This window comes from Nelumbo nucifera, chromosome 1, assembly GCF_055504915.1.
Source record: "Nelumbo nucifera cultivar China Antique chromosome 1, China Antique-T2T, whole genome shotgun sequence".
Lineage (NCBI taxonomy): Eukaryota > Viridiplantae > Streptophyta > Magnoliopsida > Proteales > Nelumbonaceae > Nelumbo > Nelumbo nucifera.
In genome coordinates this window covers 81,513,640-81,536,942 of record NC_142649.1, presented here as the reverse complement: position 1 = coordinate 81,536,942, position 23,303 = coordinate 81,513,640, and the positions used below count along the sequence as shown (strand labels likewise).

General features: G+C 37.8%; 1 protein-coding gene across 3 annotated transcripts; it reads left to right on the top strand.

Moving 5' to 3' along the window:
• Positions 1-1,663: 1,663 nt before the first annotated feature.
• Positions 1,664-22,808, top strand: LOC104587152 (Plasma-membrane choline transporter family protein). Of its 3 annotated transcripts, none has more exons than XM_010244629.3 (10): positions 1,667-2,392; positions 4,569-4,927; positions 5,082-5,227; positions 7,713-7,896; positions 8,719-8,792; positions 8,875-8,988; positions 12,364-12,720; positions 13,917-14,177; positions 20,436-20,663; positions 22,399-22,808. In XM_010244629.3, exons 1-10 carry the CDS (start codon positions 2,208-2,210, stop codon positions 22,591-22,593), a joined length of 2,103 nt encoding a protein of 700 aa, XP_010242931.1. In that variant the 5' UTR covers positions 1,667-2,207; the 3' UTR covers positions 22,594-22,808. The 3 variants fall into 3 exon arrangements, with proteins under 3 accessions (XP_088742954.1, XP_010242931.1, XP_088742955.1); XM_088886829.1 differs by lacking the exon at positions 1,667-2,392 and adding an exon at positions 2,797-3,014; XM_088886828.1 differs by lacking the exon at positions 20,436-20,663 and having other exon boundaries at positions 1,664-2,392.
• The last annotated feature ends 495 nt before the right edge of the window (positions 22,809-23,303 follow it).

The following is a 23,303-nucleotide window of genomic DNA, read 5'->3' as shown; positions in this document are numbered from 1 at the left end:
GGTCGTGGAATCATTACTTTCCTCTCCAATAGGCAGGCAAATAGCCAAAGCCAAGGTTCAGAGTAAATGAAGCCCGTAACTCCACACGCGTATTTCCAGTCACGTGGCGTAGACTGCTTGGTGCTGAGTTCTGATGTGCTACCAACAAAACCATGCATAATGGCAAACACCTACCTAACCAGGCTGTTGGGACAGTGTGGGGAGTGTTCTATTGATAGCAGATGCCTATCTCTTGGTGTTTGCTACAGGGATGGGAGTAAGTGGGTTTGGGGAGGGATTTCATAAATTATTCTAGACTCTATTTTATATATCCAAACGCTTCAGATCCTATTCCCCCTGCATTTTAGGGTGTAATGGATCGGATTGGCTGATTGAGTTATCCATATCTAATTTTTTATTATTAGTAATAAATAAATAAAATAGTATGAATAAACATCAAAAATTTTAATTATTTGATTCAACAAGTAAAGAAATACAACTATCAATTATACTTTATCTAAAATTCAAAATATTATTACATTTAATAATTATTACATAAAGTTCATATGACTCCCAACAATATACAGGTCCATCTTACCCTATTCATATGAATTATAAAACTCCAAAACCCGATCTTGCCCTAAAAGTTAATTTTCAACATCAGGGAGCTCACATCTGTACTCCATAAGAGGGCACCCCACAACATTCCACAACACATCTCTGCTATGTATTGAGAATATTTCTTGGTGATGGTATCAGAATCAATTATGCCATTATTGGAAAATGTTTCCAATAGACGGTGGGGATATGCTGGAGAACGTTGTGGGCCCATTGTAGGGTGCAGATGTGAACTCAAGAAAACCCTCCCTTCTTGGGGTGAATAGAATCAGGTGAGATCACATCTATATCTCATAGAGCGCTCTCCATAGCACATTCCAACCCTATATTGAAAATCATCAAACCTTTAAATTCAGATCTGTACTTCATAGGGGGTGTTTCACAACACATCCCCATCGTATGTTGAGAATATCACAACGTTCCACAACATCTAGATGTTCCTAATACATGGCGGCGATATGCGGGACATTGTGGGGCGCAGATATAAACTCGCCGGATAGGATAAATACTGCCACCCTAGTTTGCTGTAAACGACTAAGGAGGGCGAAGAATGCCACCACTGGATCCAATCGTGCAAAAAGCTAATCGTCAAGCTGTCTTTTGGAATTGGTGACCGAGCTGAATCACGAGCAAAGAGACGCTCCCACTGACAACCTCCATCACACCATGGAACTTAAGAGGGAAGGACCCACTCTTATATCCAATCAGACTCATTCATCTAAGAAGAAGATAGTCCAGCCCTACGACCACTTCCACGCACTTTTTTGTATCGATCTAACGGTTGAAATCAATCAGTCGACCTCATTGGTCACCGTCGCTCCTCGCAGTGGGACGGACCACTCGCGGAGATTGTCGCGGTCCACCCCTGTGACGTCAACTCGTCAAGATCACAGCATTTGGAGCGTACGACAGTCGGTCATGGGGTCCGAAGCTGCTGCTGCAAACGCGGGAACAAGACAAACCCCCTCTAAATTCTTTTTCAATTAAAAAATAAATAAAAAAAGATGTCTTTATTATTCAGATTTAGCGGCGAAAATGCTGGTTTTGAGGTTTTCTACTTTTCTTCCTCCAATTTAAAGCGGCTCGTTTCAGAAATCAGCTCAAGCCACTCTCGATCTTCAAAGAATCTTTTACTTTAGATTAGAAGTCTGAGAAGCGAGAACCCGAGAAGGCTGAAGCTGTTGTTGAGCAGGGTCGATTTGGAGCCGAGCTAAGCTAAGCTAATCCATCTAACTTTACCCAGATTCTCTGTCATTCACTGAAAGCACCCACTTGAAATTAGTTTAGTGAGAGCACACACTCGCTTTATCTCTTTTGCAAAACAGGAAAAGGATTTATGAATTACGATGGCAAAAGAAAAATAAGGGAAAAAAAATAAAAGAATCTGCAACCCTTTTCATACTCCCCCAGAGAGCTACTGCTATCTCTTCCACTTAAGTTAAAGGTTAAAGCTTCAATTTTTGTTCTCCTTTACTCTTTCTCTCTGCGTTCTCGCCAAAGCTAGCTTTTCGAGCTGCTAAGTGCTAACCTCTGTCATTCGCTCTCTCTTGCCTTGGTGAGGACTGAGGACAGATTCAAGGAGAGAGAGAGAGAGAGAGAGAGAGAGAGATATGAGAGGTCCTCTGGGGGCAGTCATAGGAAGGTACCCTTCAAGTGATGGACAATCCGAGGTGGGTGGGATCATCAAACACAACAGGAAATGCAGAGATATGGTTGCTCTCATTTTCTTTATTGGTTTCTGGATAGGAATGATCGTTAATATCAGCTTCGCGTACAATCGAGGAAACCCATTAAGGTAAAGCTAAATGCTACCCATATCATGTACTTCGTGATTCCCCAAATGGGTGCCTGATCTTCTCGCATATTTTGTTTTTTAAGCACTTTAGAGGTTGCGTTTTGTTCTCTCATTCTATCTCCATCAGCTTTGAGGTGTCTTACTTATTAAGGCATAAGTTTTTTGTTTTTTTTGTTTTTTGTTTTTGCTTTAAGTTTGCTACTACTTTTGTAGATTTGTCTCTTGGGCATTTTGATTGATTTTGCTTATGTAAAGGTAACATTTTGTGGGAGTGTTGGTCCTTTGCAGTCTGTCTATTTCAATATGGAGGTGCTTTCAAGGTAATTTTTTACTTTCTGAGTTTTTGTATAATGGGACTTGGGGGGTTAGTGCAGAGATTTCTAAGATTCTAGTTGTTGAAAGTGAATTTTCTTGTCTGCAAGATCAAGAAACAGAGCGTTGGGTTTTGGGTTAGTGACAAATTTAAGCGGTGGCTCCAATTCTAACTTTTGGGGGCTTCTATCTAGTTGGGTGGTGGACTTCTCAACTTTGAAGGCCTTAAGCAGTGCATAAGAGTTCTGGGTTTTTGAATACTCGTTTTAGTACAAAGCACAACTTTGTTGATTATATGGGGTATTCGGAGGTAATTTTGAGTTCTAATGATTTGAAGGCCTGATGTGTGTGGTTAGTTATCTGGCTGGTTTTTTGATACTCTTTGTAGAGACAAGTGTCTGATATCTCCGATCAGTCCTTGGATAGTTTGTTGTCCATATAATTCTATCTATATGGTTCTTTTACTTCTGGTTTTCTGCAGGCTACTCATTCTATGTTTTCCTCTTTTTCTCTCATTGTACAAAACAAGATGGAGGTCTTTCTCAAAGGCTGGGCTGAAGTTTCTGTTGGCATGTGAAAACTTGAAATATGATTCGTTTTAATCTCTTTAGCTCTTATGTTAGTTGCTTAGTTTTCCTGCATTATACTCTCAGCAGAATTGCAGTCATAACCATTAAATAATCGATCCTGCAAATGGAGAATTGGATATGTCACACGATTTTGCATTTCATAAACCAAGGTTCTGTGGTTCCTGAATTCCTCAGCACAGATTCTTTGTTGATCAACTTTGTTTCCCGGGTTGAAAGCTATTATGTGACTGTATTTGGGCAGGGTCCATGTAGTTTGGTAACTTTGATTTTGTTTCTCAACAAATGAGCAATCTATCTTCAAAACAAGGAAAGTTTAAACGTATATTGAAGTTTCACAAAAGAAATTTGTAATCAGAGGCTTCAGAATGTAGTAAGAGGCCAAACTTGAGGTATGACGTATGATTAAATGTTGTGCAAATTGGAAGAAGAGAAAGTGAGAACTATTCAATAAGGGAAAAAGTTGAAGAGAATAGTGCCCACAAACTGGGGTTAGATGGATACAGGCATGTTTTTGAGTGATGTGGCCAAATGCCCAAATCAAACCAATTAAATTGAAGGGAGTAAAGAATATAAGTTTCTATACTATTCATCCTTTATGGGATAGAGTATTAGGAAACTAGGAGCTATACCTGCAATAAAATGATCATAACTGAGACCAAGGTGTTGAGATAGATGAGCAGAAGGAATAGGATGGACAAAATAAGGAATTCGTTTGAGGAAGCTTAAAGGACAGCTCCAATGGGTGAACAAGAGTGTGATTTTGTTTAGCATATGCAAGAAGGATAAATGACATCATTCAAGAGTTAAAGACTATAGCAATAAAAGCTTCAAGTATTTGTATGTTTTGGTGGAAGATATGGTTCCATATAGAAGGGTGATGACAAAATAGAAATTTCCACCCCCTTGACTTGTTGATTAAGACTTCAGAAACTTGGTTTGAACATGTTTTAGTATTTTCTCTTTGTTTGGGTGAAATTTCTTGATCATGAGATCATTTGAATGATTTTTAGGACTATAAGGTTCTCTATTCTAGGCGATTTTCCCACCTTAGTTTCTTTCACATTGATTAGTGGTGAAGAGGAAGAAGATTAATCAAGGTTTGTGCTTTGAATATAAAAGGCTTATTTTTAAATTTTAGTATGTTTGCAGAGTTGCCAATATTTATCAATATATATGATAATCTTTTTGATTCATTTCAACTTTATGCACATGTTCATGTATATTATACATCTTTTTTGTTAATATGAAAAATTAAATTTTGTGGATCTTTGCAGGCTAACATATGGCCTAGACTACAAAGGAAATGTTTGTGGAGACAAGCATGCTAATCCCAATTTACGTGAATTGGACCTCAGATACTTTTTAAATCCCAACCAGGTTTATGAAGCTGGCACGAAGAACAGCCAATTTAAGTTAGCAAATGCCAGGACCATCTGCTTGATGGATTGCCCTATCCCATCTGAAGATTCTCTGAATTGGGTTTGCGATTACCCAGAGGGTGATATTCGTATCTCAATGGATGACTGGATTGATAGAAACTATGATTATTTTGAGTTCCTTACACCAGACATGAGGAATACCTCCCTTCAGCTGCAAGGTCCTTGTTACCCTGTCATATTTCCAAGTGTGAATGGTAAGACAGAGATCTTATTCTGTTCTATATATGTGGAAAAAGTGCTCATCTGTATGGGCTGGCATACATTCATCCACAGTTCATGAATCTCCTTGTTGGGGCAGGGGGATTTCTATTTATCTAATTATTTTATATGTTTCCATTTCCTTTCCAGTATATTGGAGCTGTCAATATATTGCACGTGCATCAAACATGTCTTTGCGGCATTGGCATGAGATGGCTGGAGTAAATATCAATGAAGACATTATAATAGATAAATCCATTCACAGATCCATCAATTCTCGATCTGCCGCCCTAAAGGTTGGGAACTTCTTAATCTTCTTTTCTTTATAGCCAACTTTGACACTGATGGTATTGTAATGGACATAAACAGAATTCTGAAATAAGAAATATGGATTTGGTATTGTTAAGAAACTTAGAAAGTAAATAATAACAAACCACATGAAGAAATAGGAATATAGGATTTAGCATGGTTCAGCATGATCACCTATTTCCACTGTAGGTTGATAATGGATGAAGTGGCTGATCTCAATGACTTATTATGTTAATTTTAAAAACTTTTAGTGTATGATAATCAACCCAACTTAGTTTTGGCCATTAAGGAGTTACAACCTCCTTAATAACTTATTCACTAAAAGACAAAATAATAAGCCATTCAGTTCGACAACTTCAGCTGTTATCAACTGGCCCCACTCTCTTATAAGTTATAAGTCAGACACTGCAAGACTATACTTTAAATAATCCCATATCAGATGGCTTCAGAGGCAAGCCATTTACAGATAAACCATGTATTCTGCACTTAGTGATTTTCTAATCTTAATGAATTTCTCACCATTAATAAAAACAAAGCCCCCGCATAAACCCAAATTACAATAATACCTTAATAACATAAGTACAGAAGTGCCGAACCATACTTCAATACTTGATTATTGTATTCTTCAGAACACATGCATATTCTAACAGAGATTATTCAAGGTCCCATTTTTTCACTGTAAGGGGACATTTTTTTGTCCAATCTAGAATGTTTCGGTTATAATTTTTGCTCTTTTAAGGCCAACACTTTGTTTTATGCCTTGGTTGGAGGCATAATCTCCTCCTACTCAATACATCTAATAGGAGTAGCAGATAGCATCAGTTTTGTAGGTATTGTATTTTCAAATTACTAAAGCCACTTCACATGCATATGTCCAATAGGTTGTTGAAGCAATTAAGAATCTGTGTTATTTCTGAAAATGTGATTTTGTGGATTGATGGCACCACAAAGAAAGAGAAAAAAATAACAGAAGAAACAAACATGCAAAACACAAGGATTTAATGTGGTTCAGCAGATTGCCTACAGCTATGTGCAAAGACAAATAAAGAAATCCACAAAGGGTACAACAATGTCAATGAAAACTTCTCTTTCCAAGATGATGCTTTCTCTCCAAGCCATGTTTTTCCCAGGAGAAACACTCTTTTGACACTGATCTTATGAAAAGGATCCCTACACCAAACACTAAGAACTATGGGAGTGGGATACAAATTGTATCATTGCCATCATCATCCAAGACTTGGCCCTTCAAGGAATCACTCAACCTAAAAGCTTAAGCTGTTATGTGAGGTCCCTGAATAGGGTTTTATTCTCTAACACACCCACTCATGTGAAAGTCTATTGGGCTTGAAGCGTGGACAAGCACAGGCCCACCCATACCTTGTGCTGAAATTTAATTAATTATAATGTAGGCGGCGGAGATCAAACTCCAGACTACTTGGTCAAACAGATTCTGATATCATCTCAAGGAACTGTTCAACCCAAAAGCTTAAACTGTTAGGTTGAACAGTTCCTTGACAATCCAACTATATGGGGTGACTACATGAATCCTATTTCGCCATTCTGTTCAGTTTAAAGCCTATCCATTTGTTAAATTATTGGCACTTAAATCATTTCCTAATACTTCTACCAATGCCCTTTTTGGTCTACCCCTAGCCTGTCTAGGCCCTTCAATATGCAACAAATCACTTCTGCTTATGGGTGCTAGTGATGGTCTTCTATGCAAGTGATGAAACCATCTTAGTCCACTTTCCCTCATTTTATCACCTATTGTAACTACTCCTAGTTTCCTTTGAATGATTTCATTTCTGATCCTATTCTTCCTTGTTTTTCCACTCATCCATCTCAGCATACACATTTCTGCCACACTCATTTTTTGGACAGGTTGCTTATTGACTGTCCAACACTGCTCCGTACACAGCATAGCTGGCCTTACAAATTGTATAGGACCCCAAAACATATAATGCTATAACCAAGTATTACCTGGTGGAGAACCCCAAATGCTCTCAAATCCCAAAAAAATCTCTCAAAAAAGTTTCAAAACAAATTTTTATAGAATGTAAAATGATCCTTTTCCTTGTCTTACAAGAAAGCTCCAATAAAATACTTATTAGTTTCTAAATAGGAAACTGCCTAAAAGGATCATACATTACTTGAATTGAAGGCACAAATCCTAACATTTTTGGATCTTCTGGGTGGTTGTTTCTTATGACATATTGGCAGAAACCCTCTGATGGGGTCTTTTCTCATGATATTCAACTCATCAAACATTTTACCACAGAAGGAAAAAAAAGGAAAGAAAAGGAACCCCCTTCAGAACATTTATCATTTTATCTCGTATACGGCAGAGACACTTAATACTTTCAGTAATAGCTTATTATTCTGTTTTATCTATTATGTTATTTGTTTTTTTGACATACACTGCCTATCTTATATTCATTATTTCATAATTTATCATTTATCTATTATCTGCAGAGATATGTGGCAGATATTGGGAAAGCATGGCCAGTGCTGATTGTTTGTGGAGGAATCGTGCCACTGTTTTTGTCAGTTTTCTGGCTATTGATGATTCGGCATTTCGTTGCCGGAATGACATGGATAACAGTCTTCCTGTTTAATTTTCTTATAATATCAGTCACGATGTTTTACTATCTAAAAGGTCCAGTGAATTCTCTTTCATCACTTTGTGTTGTTTTCTTATAGAGTGTTTACTGTCAAATATATGGCATTGTTAAAATAGGTATATATAGTTGCCACACAGTGTTTTGGACATTGTCAATTATTCTTCAAAATTTGAGAAGTCATCTTCTTTGACACGTCCAAACTTCCATTGCCATTTAGAGCTTTAACATGATGAGATTCTGTTGTGATTCTGTTGAACCCTCACATTGTCCAGTTTTTGTATGGCCCCACCCCTATTTTTCCACTTCATTTGCAACCTTCAGGGTTGTAAGATTATATAAGCAAGGAAATATAAGTTTCTCCCCATCCATCAAAATAAATACGAGGTTCTCTCTTGTCTCCTATAACATTTTAAGTACAGTCCACCAAGCATGTAGTGCTTGTATGTCAGAAAATTGGATTGTAGAAATTGTATGATATCACTTTTCTCCTAATAATTTTATATTGAGGCAAATTATAGTGTCATTTTTGTGTTGTTCCTTTGTACAAAAATCCACCTGCAATATATGATAACTTCACCTGCTTGAGTTGGGTGAACTTCATAGAATGATGTGCACCATGTGCTTGTATGTGCTCTTCACCTTGTCTGCCAAAATGTGAAAATGAGATTGGTTATCCTTACTATCTGCCCAGTAGGTACCTATGATTTCTTCTTGCTGTTTTAGGTCCAAGTATATTTCAGATGTTGTCTTTTATAAAAGGATCAAATTCATATTATTTTGAAATATGCTTGGTCATTGCTTGAGCACCTATGAAATGACATGTGATCCTGATTTGAGTTTGATTTTCATGCTTTTAGCTGGATGGATTGGACATGATGCCATCTCCCCCATCATTGGTGAGAGTGACCCATACTATCATGTATCTGGAAGGGTATGTTCTATATTAGCTAAGTACTTGGCTAGAAATTCCTTTACCGGAAGTTATTTCACTCAACAAATCATATTTCTTTCAGGAGGAATATCACATACGTGCTGTTGCTGTTCTTATGACCGTTATAATGATTATTGCCATCCTCTCATCTATTGCCATCATTCGACGCATACTTATGGCAACATCTGTCCTAAAGGCAAGTGCGATTAAATAATTCTAGACTTGACATATGTACTCTCGATTTAACAAAGGATACTTACACATGCCAATGCTTCACATGGTAATTGGGCTCTCGTTTGTTGGTCTACTGGGATAAATTCTCTAACCATGCCTACTTTATTCTACACTTGACCATAATAATCTAATAACATAGGATTACTCACACATTACATCCTCGAAGTTAAAATTGAAAAACAAAAGATGGTTGATCAACAGTATAACCTTCAAGCCTGACATTCCATCCCCCAAATTCCTCAAAATTGAAAGTGAAGTTAATCACTCTGTGACAGACATAAGTGCAGTTGGAAGTATCCAATAATTTTAGAGTATTTGGATATTTTTGAAATCACAATATTGTCATCACAAAATGACATTGGAGAAATCTTATTTTGATTAATGACTGAAAGTTTTATTCAAAAAGGACAGAAAAAGGATAACAGAATTCAGTTTTTCTCAACCCCCTGCTATTGGGTGGATTGATGGGACCAAACATTACAGGCTGGTAGCCATAACAACGAAGACAATAATACCGAAAAAAAATGCTTGAAGAAGTCTCCTACCCCAGGAAGGACTGGCTGCAATACAATAAGGTCCTCCTAACTAGGAGTGTAATCAAAGCCAAGTTGAGTATTGGGCTACTCGAGCTTGACTCAACTCAAAAACTCAAAGCTCAAAACTCGACTCAACTCAATTATAAATAAATTAACATTACAAATATTATTGATAAATATATTAGGAAACTGGGTTATAAATTTATTTATTTAGATGTAGCTGGAATCCTCCATCAGACTCGCAAGGCCTGTTTTCCCCTTTTTTTTTTCAGGTGGCGGATAAAAAGGGGAAGGACTATGTGGAGAGGACTAAGGGCTGCAGTATGTTGGACACTTTTGGAAGAAAGAAACTCCAGGATATTCTCAGAAGCTGAGAGAGGAGCAGTAGATCTGAGGGCTATCATACATATTAGGGCGGTACAGTGGCTGAAATCTTTGGAGCTATTCACAGATTACACTGTGGATGGCATGTTGAGGAAGTGGGGTGAAATTGCAAATTGCACACAGACCAAGTCAGTAATGAGTGTGGCTTGGACCCCTCCACTTGGTGGATTCTTGAAATTAAACTTTGATGGGTGTAGTAGGGGAAATCCGGGACAATCGGGGTTTGGGGGTGTTTTTAGGGATGAAAATGGGGTCATTTCTGCCATTTTCTCAGGCCCAATTGGAGTGGGTGACTCCCTTAGAGCTGAGATCTTTGCAGTTATGGAAGGAGTCTGGAAAGCTAAGGAGTTGAACATTAGGAAACACATAATTGAAGGGGATTCAGAGGTGGTGATAGGGTGGTTGATTAAAGATCACAATGGCTTATGGAAGTACAACAATGAGAGGAGGAAATTCAAGTGGCTGGTGCGGGAGATGGAAGTTAAGACATGTTGGATTAAAAGATCGGCTAATTCCCTAGCTGACGGTTTAGCTAAACAAGGGGCAGAAAGGGATTCACTGTTTTGGGCTAAGCTGTAACTTTAGTGTTTTTTTCTTTTTTTTTCCTTTTCTTGAGGTTCTTTGTTGCTCTTGGAAGATAAGTGTGTTTGTCTTCCTCTTGTAAATCTTCTATTGATGATTTAATGAAAGTGTTATTGGTAAAAAAAAATTATTTATTTAAATTATAAATAAATCAATACAAAAATGGGCTTTTTACAAAAAAATTAATAAAGTTTGATAAAATGGCAAAATAAGATATGTTTACAAAAAAATTGCAAAAATAGTGATAAGAACAAAAAGTTAATTTTTTTGGACCAAAAGTGATAAGAACAAAAAAATTACAAAAAGTTATGTTGCTCAAACAAAAGCAACATAACCGATTCATATCTTTCAAAGAGGAGAGAGACGATTAACACATACCAGAGAAACGACTTTGCTTGGTCATATTCCTTATTCCGTTCAGCCCAGGTTTAGTTTTAATTCAACCCTTTCTTCTTTCCTCTATCAATCTCTTCTTGCAACCAATATCAAAGACAACCCAGTTGTGAAATACCTTTCTGGGCTAGAAAAAAAAGGAAACAGAAGAGTTGGTCATAGCAAGCTGCAAGACACAAACCTGAGTTTGCAAACTAAAAAACTCTATTTGTGTCTACTTTAACACTTCCAAATTCCGAATCCCTTAATTAATAACTACCGATCTTGGTCCCTACTCTTTGTCTTCGGTCAGAATTTATCTTTTTATTGATCAAATGGTTTATTCATCTCTTTAGTTCTGGGTTCACACTAAAAGCAATGAACAGGGTGAGTGATTTACAGAAAAGAATTCATCCAATTAATCCTCTGGTTAGATTTTTTTTTTTTTTTAATTTTTTGTTTACTCTGATGAGAAATGACATCCTGATCAAGTGATCCATGGCGGGTTCTTCTAGTTTTTAATGGATTCGATTTTACCATGTCTAGTTCTGCATAATATTTGGTTTCTAATTCAGGATCCAACATTTCACTGGCAGCAATGTTTCCCACATCAACTATAATTGGTATTGGTACCCAACATTTCTATCCCAGATTGGACTTTTATTGATGATTCAAAAACAGATAATCTGTAATGGTTGCACATCTATCAAAATGGGTTGCTAGCTTACCCTGAGATTGGGAGATTTGAATAGATAGAAGGATGATAGTTGAGAATGGAACAGTGTTGTTGCAGACGTTTTTTGAAATTAGGAACTTGGAAGGCAGTGAAAAATGAGAACAAAATGAAAAATTTTCAAAAAAAAACATCTCATTCATTCATGGATTCACAGAGTGCTCCAATCTTGTAGCAGAGTAATGTCTGTTGTTTTTTTCATCACCTATGACTGAACAAGGGAAAGTGAGGGAATGAGAATGAGAGAGAGACGAACACAAATGATTATGAGTGGGTATATAACTGAGGGTAATTTGGTCCACAAAAAATAAAGTTTTCCCCAACTTACCATTTTTGTAATTATCTTTTAAACATAACTGAATTTGTCAATAAGATAAACTTTGTCATTTTATATGTAAAATATCCTACAAAAATTAATATTTATTTATATTATAAATAAAAATATATTAAAAATAGTATATTAGGCTTGTGAGCCTCTCAAGATGGGTATTGTGTAGCTCAAACTCAACTCGGACTTTATTTTCTTTGAGTCGAGTTTGAGTATTTAGCGAGCCGAGCTCAAGTAGCTTGCAAGTAGCTTGACTCGCTTACATCCCCACTTTTGACTCCTCTTGACAGGATTGCCTTGTAGAGAATTAGTTGGTTTTGGACTCATGAATGAGATGTATTATTTTACTTGAGAACTTTCACGGATTTTGACTTCTTGTGACTATTACTTGCTCTAATGCAGGTTGCTGCAAAGGTCATAGGAGAAGTTCAAGCTCTCATAACTTTTCCTATCATACCATATGTTATACTTGCGATCTTCTACATGTTTTGGTTTTCGGCTGCTCTGCATATGTTCAGCTCTGGTCAGATACTCCAGAACGATTGCAGCTCCAACTGTTGCGCTTATGATCTTGTGTCTAAGCGGGTGAACTGTGATCGTTGCTGTGGTTACAGCCTCCATTACTCACCTCATGTTGCACTTGCTGTCCTTTTCCACCTGTTTGGGTGTTATTGGGCCACACAGTTTGTCATTGCATGTTCCTCCACTGTGATTGCTGGCTCTGTTGCTTCTTATTATTGGGCTCATGGTGAGACCTCGGTAAGTTAGTACATACACGGCACATGATGGCATGGTATGAACATGAAACTTAAAATAGGGGTTGGCAGGTCTGAACTATTTAGGGAGGGCATCAAGACCATGGGTACTAATAAAACTAATTACTGTTTGTACTTGAATTTGCAATTTCTTTTCTTGTAAGCTACATGCTGTTGTATACTGGGTCTTCTTTATTTATGATTAGCAAAACCTCCTTTGTTCATGACATTATGTTAGTGAAAAAAATAAAAAGAAACTTGACCTTGCTTTTATTGTTGTATTGCCAAGGTAGAGTAAAAACTGATTCAGTAAGTTCACGCCATAGTTATCAAGGCATTTCCTAGGTGACAAGGTGCTAGGGGGGAGGGGGGCTAAATACCTGCCTTTTTTTTTTTTTTTCTTTCATTGCATGTGCTATAATGTTCTTGAATTCAATGATCTTTTGCCCTGCTTTTCTGTCTGGATCTTGATGTAATATACAAATAAATTTGGTTTCATTTTCACTTGGCCCATTGCATTGCTTGATTACTTGCATTTATGCTATTAAGGAAATTCATGATTTTGCATATGCCTTGTTGCTTTGCTGATGAGATTATTTTATTGCATAAGATATTGCAATCTATCATTGAAATTGCATTGCCTTTTGAAAAAAAAATAATATAATGTACCTTGATTTCATTGTTATTGTTTGTTCCTTATTATTTTTCAATATAAAATAACAATATAGTGGAAATATGTTATATACCAATATGGAACAAATCCTGTAAGTTAAAAGTTTTTCCCAAAACCCACTGCCTATACCATGCCTGGTGGTGGCCTAAGTGCTTAGGTTACTTTCACCTTGATGATTATTGTTGGCAACCGAGTTCTTTAATGTGAAAACGTTGTACGAACAATTTTCTAAACCTTCTGCAATCTGTTACCTCAATGTTCATGAGTATTTTTTAAAAAGTTACCCTGTTACCTGTCTCTGAAGATAGCTTTATTCTCTGTTGTTTTCAATTGAGAGCCCATGGTTTGTTGCAAGAAACTATTTTATGTGTGAAAAGTAACACTTCAACAATTCCCTCCTTGCCCTTCTTTAATTTAATAAGGAAAGGAAAATGTTCTTATCCTTTACAAAATAAGGTATGCAAAACTTCATATTCCCTTGTGCTTCCTCTGCATCTGACTGAAGATCTTGAATTTTATTAATGCAGCAAGAAATTCCATTTCTTCCGGTATTTGCTTCAATGAAGCGGCTTATGCGTTACAGCCTTGGGTCAGTGGCTCTAGGTTCTCTACTCGTGTCATTGGTTGAGTCTGTTCGCTATATACTTGAGTCAATACGTCGCAAGTTGAAAGTTGCTAATACCACACCTGAAGGCTGGCCTAGCAAAGTGAAATTTTATAGTTCTCGGTGTTGCTTTACATGTATCCAGTCAACCATCAGATCTGTCAACCGCAATGCCTACATAATGGTAAGCAGAGGAAAATTGATCAAAATTTTTTCTTGATTGGTGATAGTAATTCTTTTCTTCTTGTGTTTATATTAAAGAATGATATACAATGTTGTACCAGGCACCCCTGTTTTGGGCTAGCCCCTTCTACCTTCCCCTCTTTTTATCTTTCTTGAGCATATTACATAACCCCATCATTGCACACTTCTCCCCCCAAAAGTTGATTCCTAGTCACTTGGGATCCAACTTCGGTATATTATCTACTCCATTTTGAATTGTTTTACTGTTGGAAAGTAGAAGATTGACTCTCTGATTGATTCTCCATAATTTTAGGTCCATCAGTTTAGGAAACTTAATTTCCTAGAATCATGGGATATTAATTGGAGAATCCCACTGATATAGAAATTAGTTTTTTAGGAAAAGTTTGTTTCCTATTTTATCACCCTGTAAATTAGCTCTGTAATTCTATATAAAGTTGTGTATATGCTCCTTCCAAGACAATACAATCAATTCATTTTTCTCTCAAATTTTCACATGGTATTAGAGCCAAGTTACGACCTAATCCACACATAGTATCTCTTTGGTCATCTCTGCTGTTGGTTTAAGAACTCTCAAACAGTATTTGGGAGGTTCTTGAGTGTCCTTGATTCTTCTTCGAGATCGGCTACAGATCTGAACTCTACATTTTTGCTTCTTCTGGACTGTTGCGCCATCAGATTCATCCTTTTTTCTTGGATCTCTTTGTAGAGACATCAGATCAGTCTGAAATCTTAGATCTGGTGTTGCCCAGAGCAGACTTACTGAATCCCTTTGGTTTCATTTGGATCAGTTTTGATTTTAAGTGGTTTCGATCAACTCTTCAGTTTGGTGGAGCATTACAGTTACCTTTTTTTTTTACATTGGCTGAAAGATTCTTTAGGCCTTCATCGCCAACCCTTACTAAGTTTTTCAGACCTTCATTGTCTGTTTTCCTCTCTTTCTTGAAGCCCACCCAATATGTTAGAAGCCACCGTATCAAATACCACTGCACAATCGGAAGAAGTTTCCTCACATCAAGCATCTGACGACCTGCAAAACATTCAGGCAGCATATAGGTTGAACGGGAAAAATTATTTGAAGTGGTCTTAGTTTGTTCGAACATATTTAAAGGGAAAAGGAAAGCTTAGCCATCTCTTAGGGACGGGACCGAAGGAAAGAGATCCAAGATTTGATGCATGGGACGAAGCTGATTCCATGATCATGTCATGGTTATGGAATTCAATGAACCCTGAAATCAGCGACACGTGTATGCTTTTATCCACGGCTAAAGAGACCTGGGATGCCGTTCGACAAACATATTCAAAAGCACGTGATGCAGCACAAGTGTACGAAATCAAAGCCAAGACTGGAGCAACTAAACAAGGCAGCAAGACAGTTACCGAGTATGCAAATTTACTGCAGAACCTATGGCAAGAACTCGATCATTATCGGTGCATTGAGACTAAATGTGCAGCGGATGCAGCAATCCTAAAGAGTTTTATCGAAAAAGATCATGTTTATGACTTTCTTGCAGGACTCAACGCAGAATTTGATCAAGTTAGGGTCCAGATTCTCAGCAAAGAAGAGGTACCATCTCTAAATGAGACTATTTCTCTGATTCGTGCTGAAGAAAGCCGTAGGGGGGTTATGCTTGAACCCCAAGTACTAGAAGGTTCAACCATGACTACAAGGATGGAACAACTGAAAATACTAGAAGGAATGAAGACAGATTTGTCTTCTGCACGGGACAACAAGGAGTCTCTTTGGTGTACCTATTGCAAGAAACCAAGGCACACCAAAGAGAAGTGTTGGAAGCTGAATGGTAAACCATCGAATAGGGAATGGGGCTACCGAGGAGGACAACAGAAGAGTCGAAGTCAAGCTAACTTCACTACAAATCAGCCGAGCCAAGAAAAGCTTCCAGACAAGACCGAGTTCAATAAGGAGGAGATCAAAAAGTTAAGGGGGCTTCTGGGATCGTTGGAGAAACCTAGTGGTACAGGCTCTCTTGCAATCTCAGGTAAGTTTTCTATTCCTCACGGACTAAATGTCTCAGATGAACCTATTAGGGATTTATGGGTTATTGACTCAGGAGCCACAGATCACATGACTCACTCCTCACTACATTTTAGCACTTACACCCCCTGCCCAAGCAATCGAAAAATAGCCATTGCAGACGGTTCCCTTGCTATCGTAGCTGGCCTTGGGGATATCCATATTAATCCATCACTTACACTAAAAAGTGTCCTTCATGTTCCAAAATTGTCCACTAACCTGATATCCATCCAAAAACTCACCCATAACATGAACTGTAATGTGCTTTTCTATCCTTCTTACTGTATATTTCAGGACCAGGATTCGGGGAAGAGGATTGGACTTGCTAAGGAGAAGAATGGACTCTACTATCTTGAAGAATCATGCAAATCAAATATTGTCCAGGATAAGTTATCTCTGTCATTCCTTTCATCATCCAACAAAGACACCATTTGGCTTCATCACTTTAGACTAGGACATCCATCTTTTGGAATTCTGAAAACTATGTTTCCTTCCTTGTTTAAAGGATTGAGTATTGAATATTTTCATTGTGATGTGTGTGAATTTGCAAAACACAAGCGTGTGCCCTTTCCAATCAGTAACAAGAGAAGTTCAGTCCCATTCTTTTTGATCCATAGTGATATATGGGGACCCTCCACAGTTCCAAATGTGTCTGGCTCACGATGGTTCGTCTCTTTTATTGATGATTGCACTAGGGTCTCTTGGATTTTTCTTCTTAAATCTAAATCAGATGCAAGTAGTGTACTCCCAAATTTCCATAACATGATCCAAAATCAGTTTGGGGTCAGAATCAAAAGATTTAGATCGGATAATGCACGGGATTATTTCAACCAAACTTTATCCCCATATTTTCAAAAAGAAGGGATTATCCATGAATCCTCCTGCATTAATATTCCACAACAAAATGGAGTAGCAAAAAGGAAGAATGGTCATCTACTAGCTGCAACCCGAGCCTTACTTTTCCACCAGCATGTTCCAAAAACCTATTGGGGGGAAGCTGTGCTTACAACCGCATACATTATAAATCGATTACCTTCGAGGGTGTTGGGATTTAAAACACCAATGAAAACACTTTCTCAATTTTATCCCGATCTACGTACAACAAATAATCTCACCCCAAGAATCTTTGGATGCACTGCTTTTGTCCATGTTCATACCCATAATAGAGGGAAGTTAGATCCAAGAGCCATCAAGTGTATTTTTGTGGGTTATTCGTCCACCCAAAAGGGTTATAAGTGTTACCACCCACCTACTAAAAAATTATTTGTCTCTATTGATGTCACTTTTGAAGAAAAAACACCATATTTCACTCAACCTTATCTTCAGGGGGAGTCTTTGTCATTCATTGAAGATAAGGATAGAGAATTGTTCCCGCTTGGTCTACCTACAGTTTCTCAACACCCAAACTCAGCATCTATACCAGTTCAATCCATATTTGCACCTATCGAACCACCTCAAACCAAACCAACTTCTTCACCCATTTATACCAGACCCATGACAGAGAATGATGAACTTTGTGACTCTATGAGATTGCAGGTATATTCAAGAAGAAGAAACCAGGATCCTAATCTTGTGCAGGTTCAAGATTCAACTCCTAATCCTGAGAATGAGGTAAATACAGTTCCAGAAATTTCTTCTGAATTAGCATCTGACCAAGATCTTCCTATTGCTCTTAGGATAGGCACAAGAGAATGCACTAAACATCCCTTATATCCCTTAGCAAATTTTGTGTCCTTTAAAAAATTCTCACCATCACATAGGAGTTTCCTAATTAGTCTAAACACTATTCATATTCCTAATACTTTATCTGAGGCATTATCTGATGAGAAATGGAAAGATGCTATGAGAGAAGAGATGCAGGCTCTAGATAAGAATCAAACATGGGAAATTGTTGACTTACCACCAGGAAAGAAACCCGTGGGCTGCAAGTGGGTTTTCACAGTAAAGTACAAGTCAGACGGTTTTCTAGAAAGATACAAGGCAAGACTCATGGCAAAAGAATATACACAAACCTATGGTGTTGACTATCAGGAGACATTCGCTCCAGTGGCTAAGATGAATACGGTAAGAATTTTGTTGTCACTAGCAGCTAACTTCGACTGGTACTTGGAGCAATTTGATGTAAAAAATGCTTTTCTTCACGGTAATTTAGAGGAGGAGATATACATGGATATTCCTCCGGGCTTCAAAGGAAATCTAAAAGGAAATAAAGTTTGCAGGTTGAAGAAAGCACTATATGGTCTCAAGCAATCACCTAAGGCGTGGTTTGGAAGATTTTCTAAAGTTATGCTTGCCATCGGATACAAACAAAGTCAGGGAGATCATACACTCTTTATAAAGCATTCGGATGCAGGGGGAGTCACGACTCTTCTGGTATATGTCGATGACATAATTGTGACAGGAAATGATGAAAAGGAGAAGGAAGCCTTGAGAAGATGCCTAGTCAAAGAATTCGAAATAAAAGAACTTGGGAGATTGAAGTATTTTCTAGGGATTGAAGTAGCTCATTCCAGAGATTATCTCACAACAGAAATATGTAACAGATCTTTTAAGAGAGACAGGAAAGTTAGCATGCAAACCATCCTCCACACCGATTGAGCCAAATCACAAATTGGGAGAAGCAAATGAAGATCCAGCCGTGAATAGGGAAATGTACCAAAGATTAGTAGGAAAACTTATATATCTTGCCCACACAGGGCCAGACATAGCATATGTCGTGAGCGTGGTTAGCCAGTTTATGCACAACCCGAAAGAGGTTCACCTACAGGCGGTCTATAGGATACTACATTACCTAAAGGCTAATCCTGGCAAAGGAATCTTGTTTAAAAGAAAATATTGGATTAACCCTAGAGGCATACACCGATGCAGATTATGCAAGTTCTCCCATGGATAGGCGGTCCACTACAGGTTACTATACGTTCCTTGGAGGAAATCTTGTGACATGGAGGAGTAAGAAGCAGAATGTGGTAGCTAGATCAAGTGCGGAGGCAGAATTCAGGGCAATGGCTCAGGGAGTATGTGAATTACTATGGCTCAAGATAATTTTGGAAGACCTAAAGATCAGATGGGAAGGTCCAATGAGATTATTCTGTGACAACAAGTCAGCTATTAACATTGCTCACAATCCCGTCCAACATGACAGGACAAAGCACATTGAGATAGATAGGCATTTCATAAAGGAAAAGTTGGATAGCGGATTAATGTGCACTCCATACGTCTCAACGAATGGTCAACTGGCAGATGTGCTGACAAAAGGGCTTTGCAGTGTGGCATTCCAAGGACTTATCTCCAAGCTGGGAATGAAAGATGCATATTCACCAGCTTGAGGGGGAGTGTTGGAAAGTAGAAGATTGACTCTCTGATTGATTCTCCATAATTTTAGGTCCATTAGTTTAGGAAACTTAATTTCCTAGAATCATGGGATACCTAAAATCATGGGATATTAATTGGAGAATCCCACTGATATAGAAATTAGTTTTTTAGGAAAAGTTAGTTTCCTATTTTATCACCTTGTAAATTAGCTCTGTAATTCTATATAAAGTTGTGTATATGCTCCTTCCAAGACAATACAATCAATTCATTTTTCTCTCAAATTTTCACATTTACCTTTCTCATAACATGTGCATATGTCTATGGGTTCATTCTGCTCAATTTAGCCATATTATATTTTCATGAGAGTCCCCTTCCACCACAAAACTTCTGTAATGGAGAGATTTAGCAAACACATGACACATCCAAGGATTTTACCCAGTGAGCCCCCTCAACTGCTACTCCTGATTATGTCATCAATGAAGAATTTTCTTTAGAATCATCAAAGCCAATATGGAAAGATGTCATATCTTCCTCCACTTTCCACAGACTATTGTTCAGTAAAGAGGATTTTAGATGGGATGGGTTGACAGGAAGGAGACAAAAATGGTCTCTGCCTCCCGTTTGGAGGCATAGAAGATTCATGATTAGATTGACCCTGCATATTAAAAATTCTCTATTGGATTATTATTTCCAGCTACTGCAAGTTATCCTTGGTTGATTTCTACATTCTACCCTATTACAAAGAACTTCGGTGATTGCTCAGAACCCTCCTGCGGTTAAAGTAGTAAAGGGGAAAAACAACAGCCAAGTTCTCTAACAATTTATGACAGTTGTATTACAATTACCTACCAAGATCATTTGATTGCTAATTTTATTTTTCAAATTATCATACAGATTGCTATAACAGGTAAAGGCTTCTTCAAAGCTTCTGCAATTGCAACAGGCTTAATCATGAATAACATTCTCCGGATAGGGAGGGTGAATGTGATAGGAGATGTTATCCTTTTTCTTGGGAAGTTGTGTGTCAGCCTATCCAGTGCTGTCTTTGCATTTCTGATGTTGGATACTCATAAATACAGATCTGCACACAACAAGATCTCTTCTCCTCTGTTCCCAGTTCTGGTAAGCCTTTTGTGGTTTCTTGAATTATGTGAATTGATGGTAAAGATGCATTAAATGTTTAGAAAATGAAATGATCTTGAAATTTGTTGAACTGGAACTAAAATAAGTCATTAATACATTCATCGATAAAAAAAATGGTCATTTCATTTATCAAAAAAAAAAGGTCATTGATACGAAGCAGCACATTACAAATAGAGAAAGAACCAACAAATTACTAATAGTTGATTCTGGGCACCTACTTAAATGAAGTATTCAGACAGGAAGGTAATATCTTGGCCTCTCTAATGAAGAATCTAAGCGCCATTAAAAAAATGAAGAATCAACAGCCCAATACACCCCTCAATGTTTACCTGACAATCCTCTTCTATCATCATTACTTTCCAATTGTATGAGCCACCAAACTCTGAATTAATACCCCTTTGCTGTTCATAACCACTGTAGACCTGTTCATGGGCCGGGTAGCCCGATGGCCCGGCCCACATCCCGGTTGGGCTTGGACGTGTAATTAGGCCCGCGGGCCTGACCTCGGGCCCAAAACAGCAAGCCCGACTGTGTTTCGGGCCAGGCTCGGCCCGACTCAGCATTATATATTTTATAAAATATATAATATATGTTTTATATAATATAATATATATAACATTTATTAGAATATATATATATATATATTATTAATTTAATATATACATTTTTTATTTTTTCTTTATAATCTCTCTCTTTCTCTATTCAGCGCTTCAGCAATAGCAGCGGCATGAGCTAGACTTCGGGCTCGGGCTCGGGCCCAGGCCCGGGCTTCGGGCTTTTTATGAGGGCCGGGCTCGGGCTCGGGCCTTAGAAAAATCTGTTAATGCAGAGTGAAAGCCCAGCCCATGAACAGGTCTAATAACTAGTAACAGCCTGCCATCCCATCTTTTCAGAATGCAGTCCATGGAGTAGCTGCCTCGTATAAACAAAGGAAGCCCAGCCAAGAGTCTTTGTTGGAGAAACTTAGCTGCATTGATATTCTTTGGCACAACAATAGAAAGCCCATGAACAGGTCTAATAACTAGTAACAGCCTGCCATCCCATCTTTTCAGAATGCAGTCCATGGAGTAGCTGCCTCGTATAAACAAAGGAAGCCCAGCCAAGAGTCTTTGTTGGAGAAACTTAGCTGCATTGATATTCTTTGGCACAACAATAGAAAGCCTTAATCTTTGGAGGTCACCTCATAGTGCTTTAGCCTGAGTAGAAAGGTCGAGGGTGTAGACTTATGATTCCCAAATACCTGTACAAAGGTGCTGTATCGTGTTGGATACTTCAATTTTAAGTTTAAAATTTCATATCCAATACCATACTCAGCTGTCCTTACATAAAGGGTGTGAAGGGTATTTACCTTGCATCCTGATTTTAGGAGGACAAGTTTACCCCTGCATATTTGACTGTCTTTAGTGGCCATTGCTTGGTGTCATGGTACAATCTTGAGCTGACAGGTGTGAGAACGTGGATTCATAGTATGAGAGCAGCCACTTTGTACCAAAAAGAAACTAGTTCATCCCTCCCAACATTGGGTAATGGTGTTTTTATATTTGACCAACTTCCTAACATACGCTAATATAACTATATATATATATATCAATGTAAACAACAATGACCTTGGTAACGAGGTCATTGTTGTTTATCCAGGTTTGTTGGTGGCTCGGTATGGTTCAACTGACATATCTAATGAATACTAATGAAACATATATCTATGTTTATCCAGGTTTGTTGGTGGCTCGGTTATGTCGTTGCCACACTTTTCTTTGCAGTGGTGGAAATGTCAATCGACACTATTATCCTTTCCTTCTGCCAAGATTCCGAGGAACATCAAGGGAATGCTCAGTATGCCCCTCCCCTTCTCATTGAGACCCTCAATGATCAAAACGAGATGCAGAGACTGACACATGGATCCTCCTGAATTTTTTTTTCCCCTTTGTTTCTTTATTTGTTCAAATTGGAATTCGGAAAGCTTGAGATTTTATTATCAGGGGCTCTTGATTTTACCAAGTTGCCTGCCTGTCTCTTCCTCTTTGTTTTCTTTAGTTTCCTTTTGTTTTTGATTTATACCGTTTCCATTTCTCGAATGTATATATTATTAAAGGCGAATGTAGGACAAATTCAAGTTTTTGATCATGGATTCTATAGCAGAAAGGAAAAAAATGTACTATTGCTAAAAGGGGTCTGGGCATGGATACTGTGCCATGTTTAAGCTTTGGGATAAGTTAATCATAGGAAGAAAGATTGAGATAAAGCCCCTTGTTTAGCATGGTGAACCATGATGCCAAAAGGGATTTCTATCATTCACTATTTCGGTGCAATGAGATGCGCGTCAAGATGCATCTCAATGTCACCTTCATCGTTGCTCCAGTAATTCACTGGAAGATAATGGAGTTCCATTTCAGAGCTATAGTGGTTACTGGTTAGTTTAGCTGAAAAGATGCCATACCAACAAGAACTATTGTTAATTATTGATTTTATTATTATTATTCCATGTGTCGCCCAAAATGGGTATAGCACAAAATAGCTTGTAAAAAACAAAAGAAATAACAAATGGTCAAAATGGGAATTTAAACACAATTATTTTTTGATACACAACTTAAGCACTTAAATTTGAGTATTGATTGATGT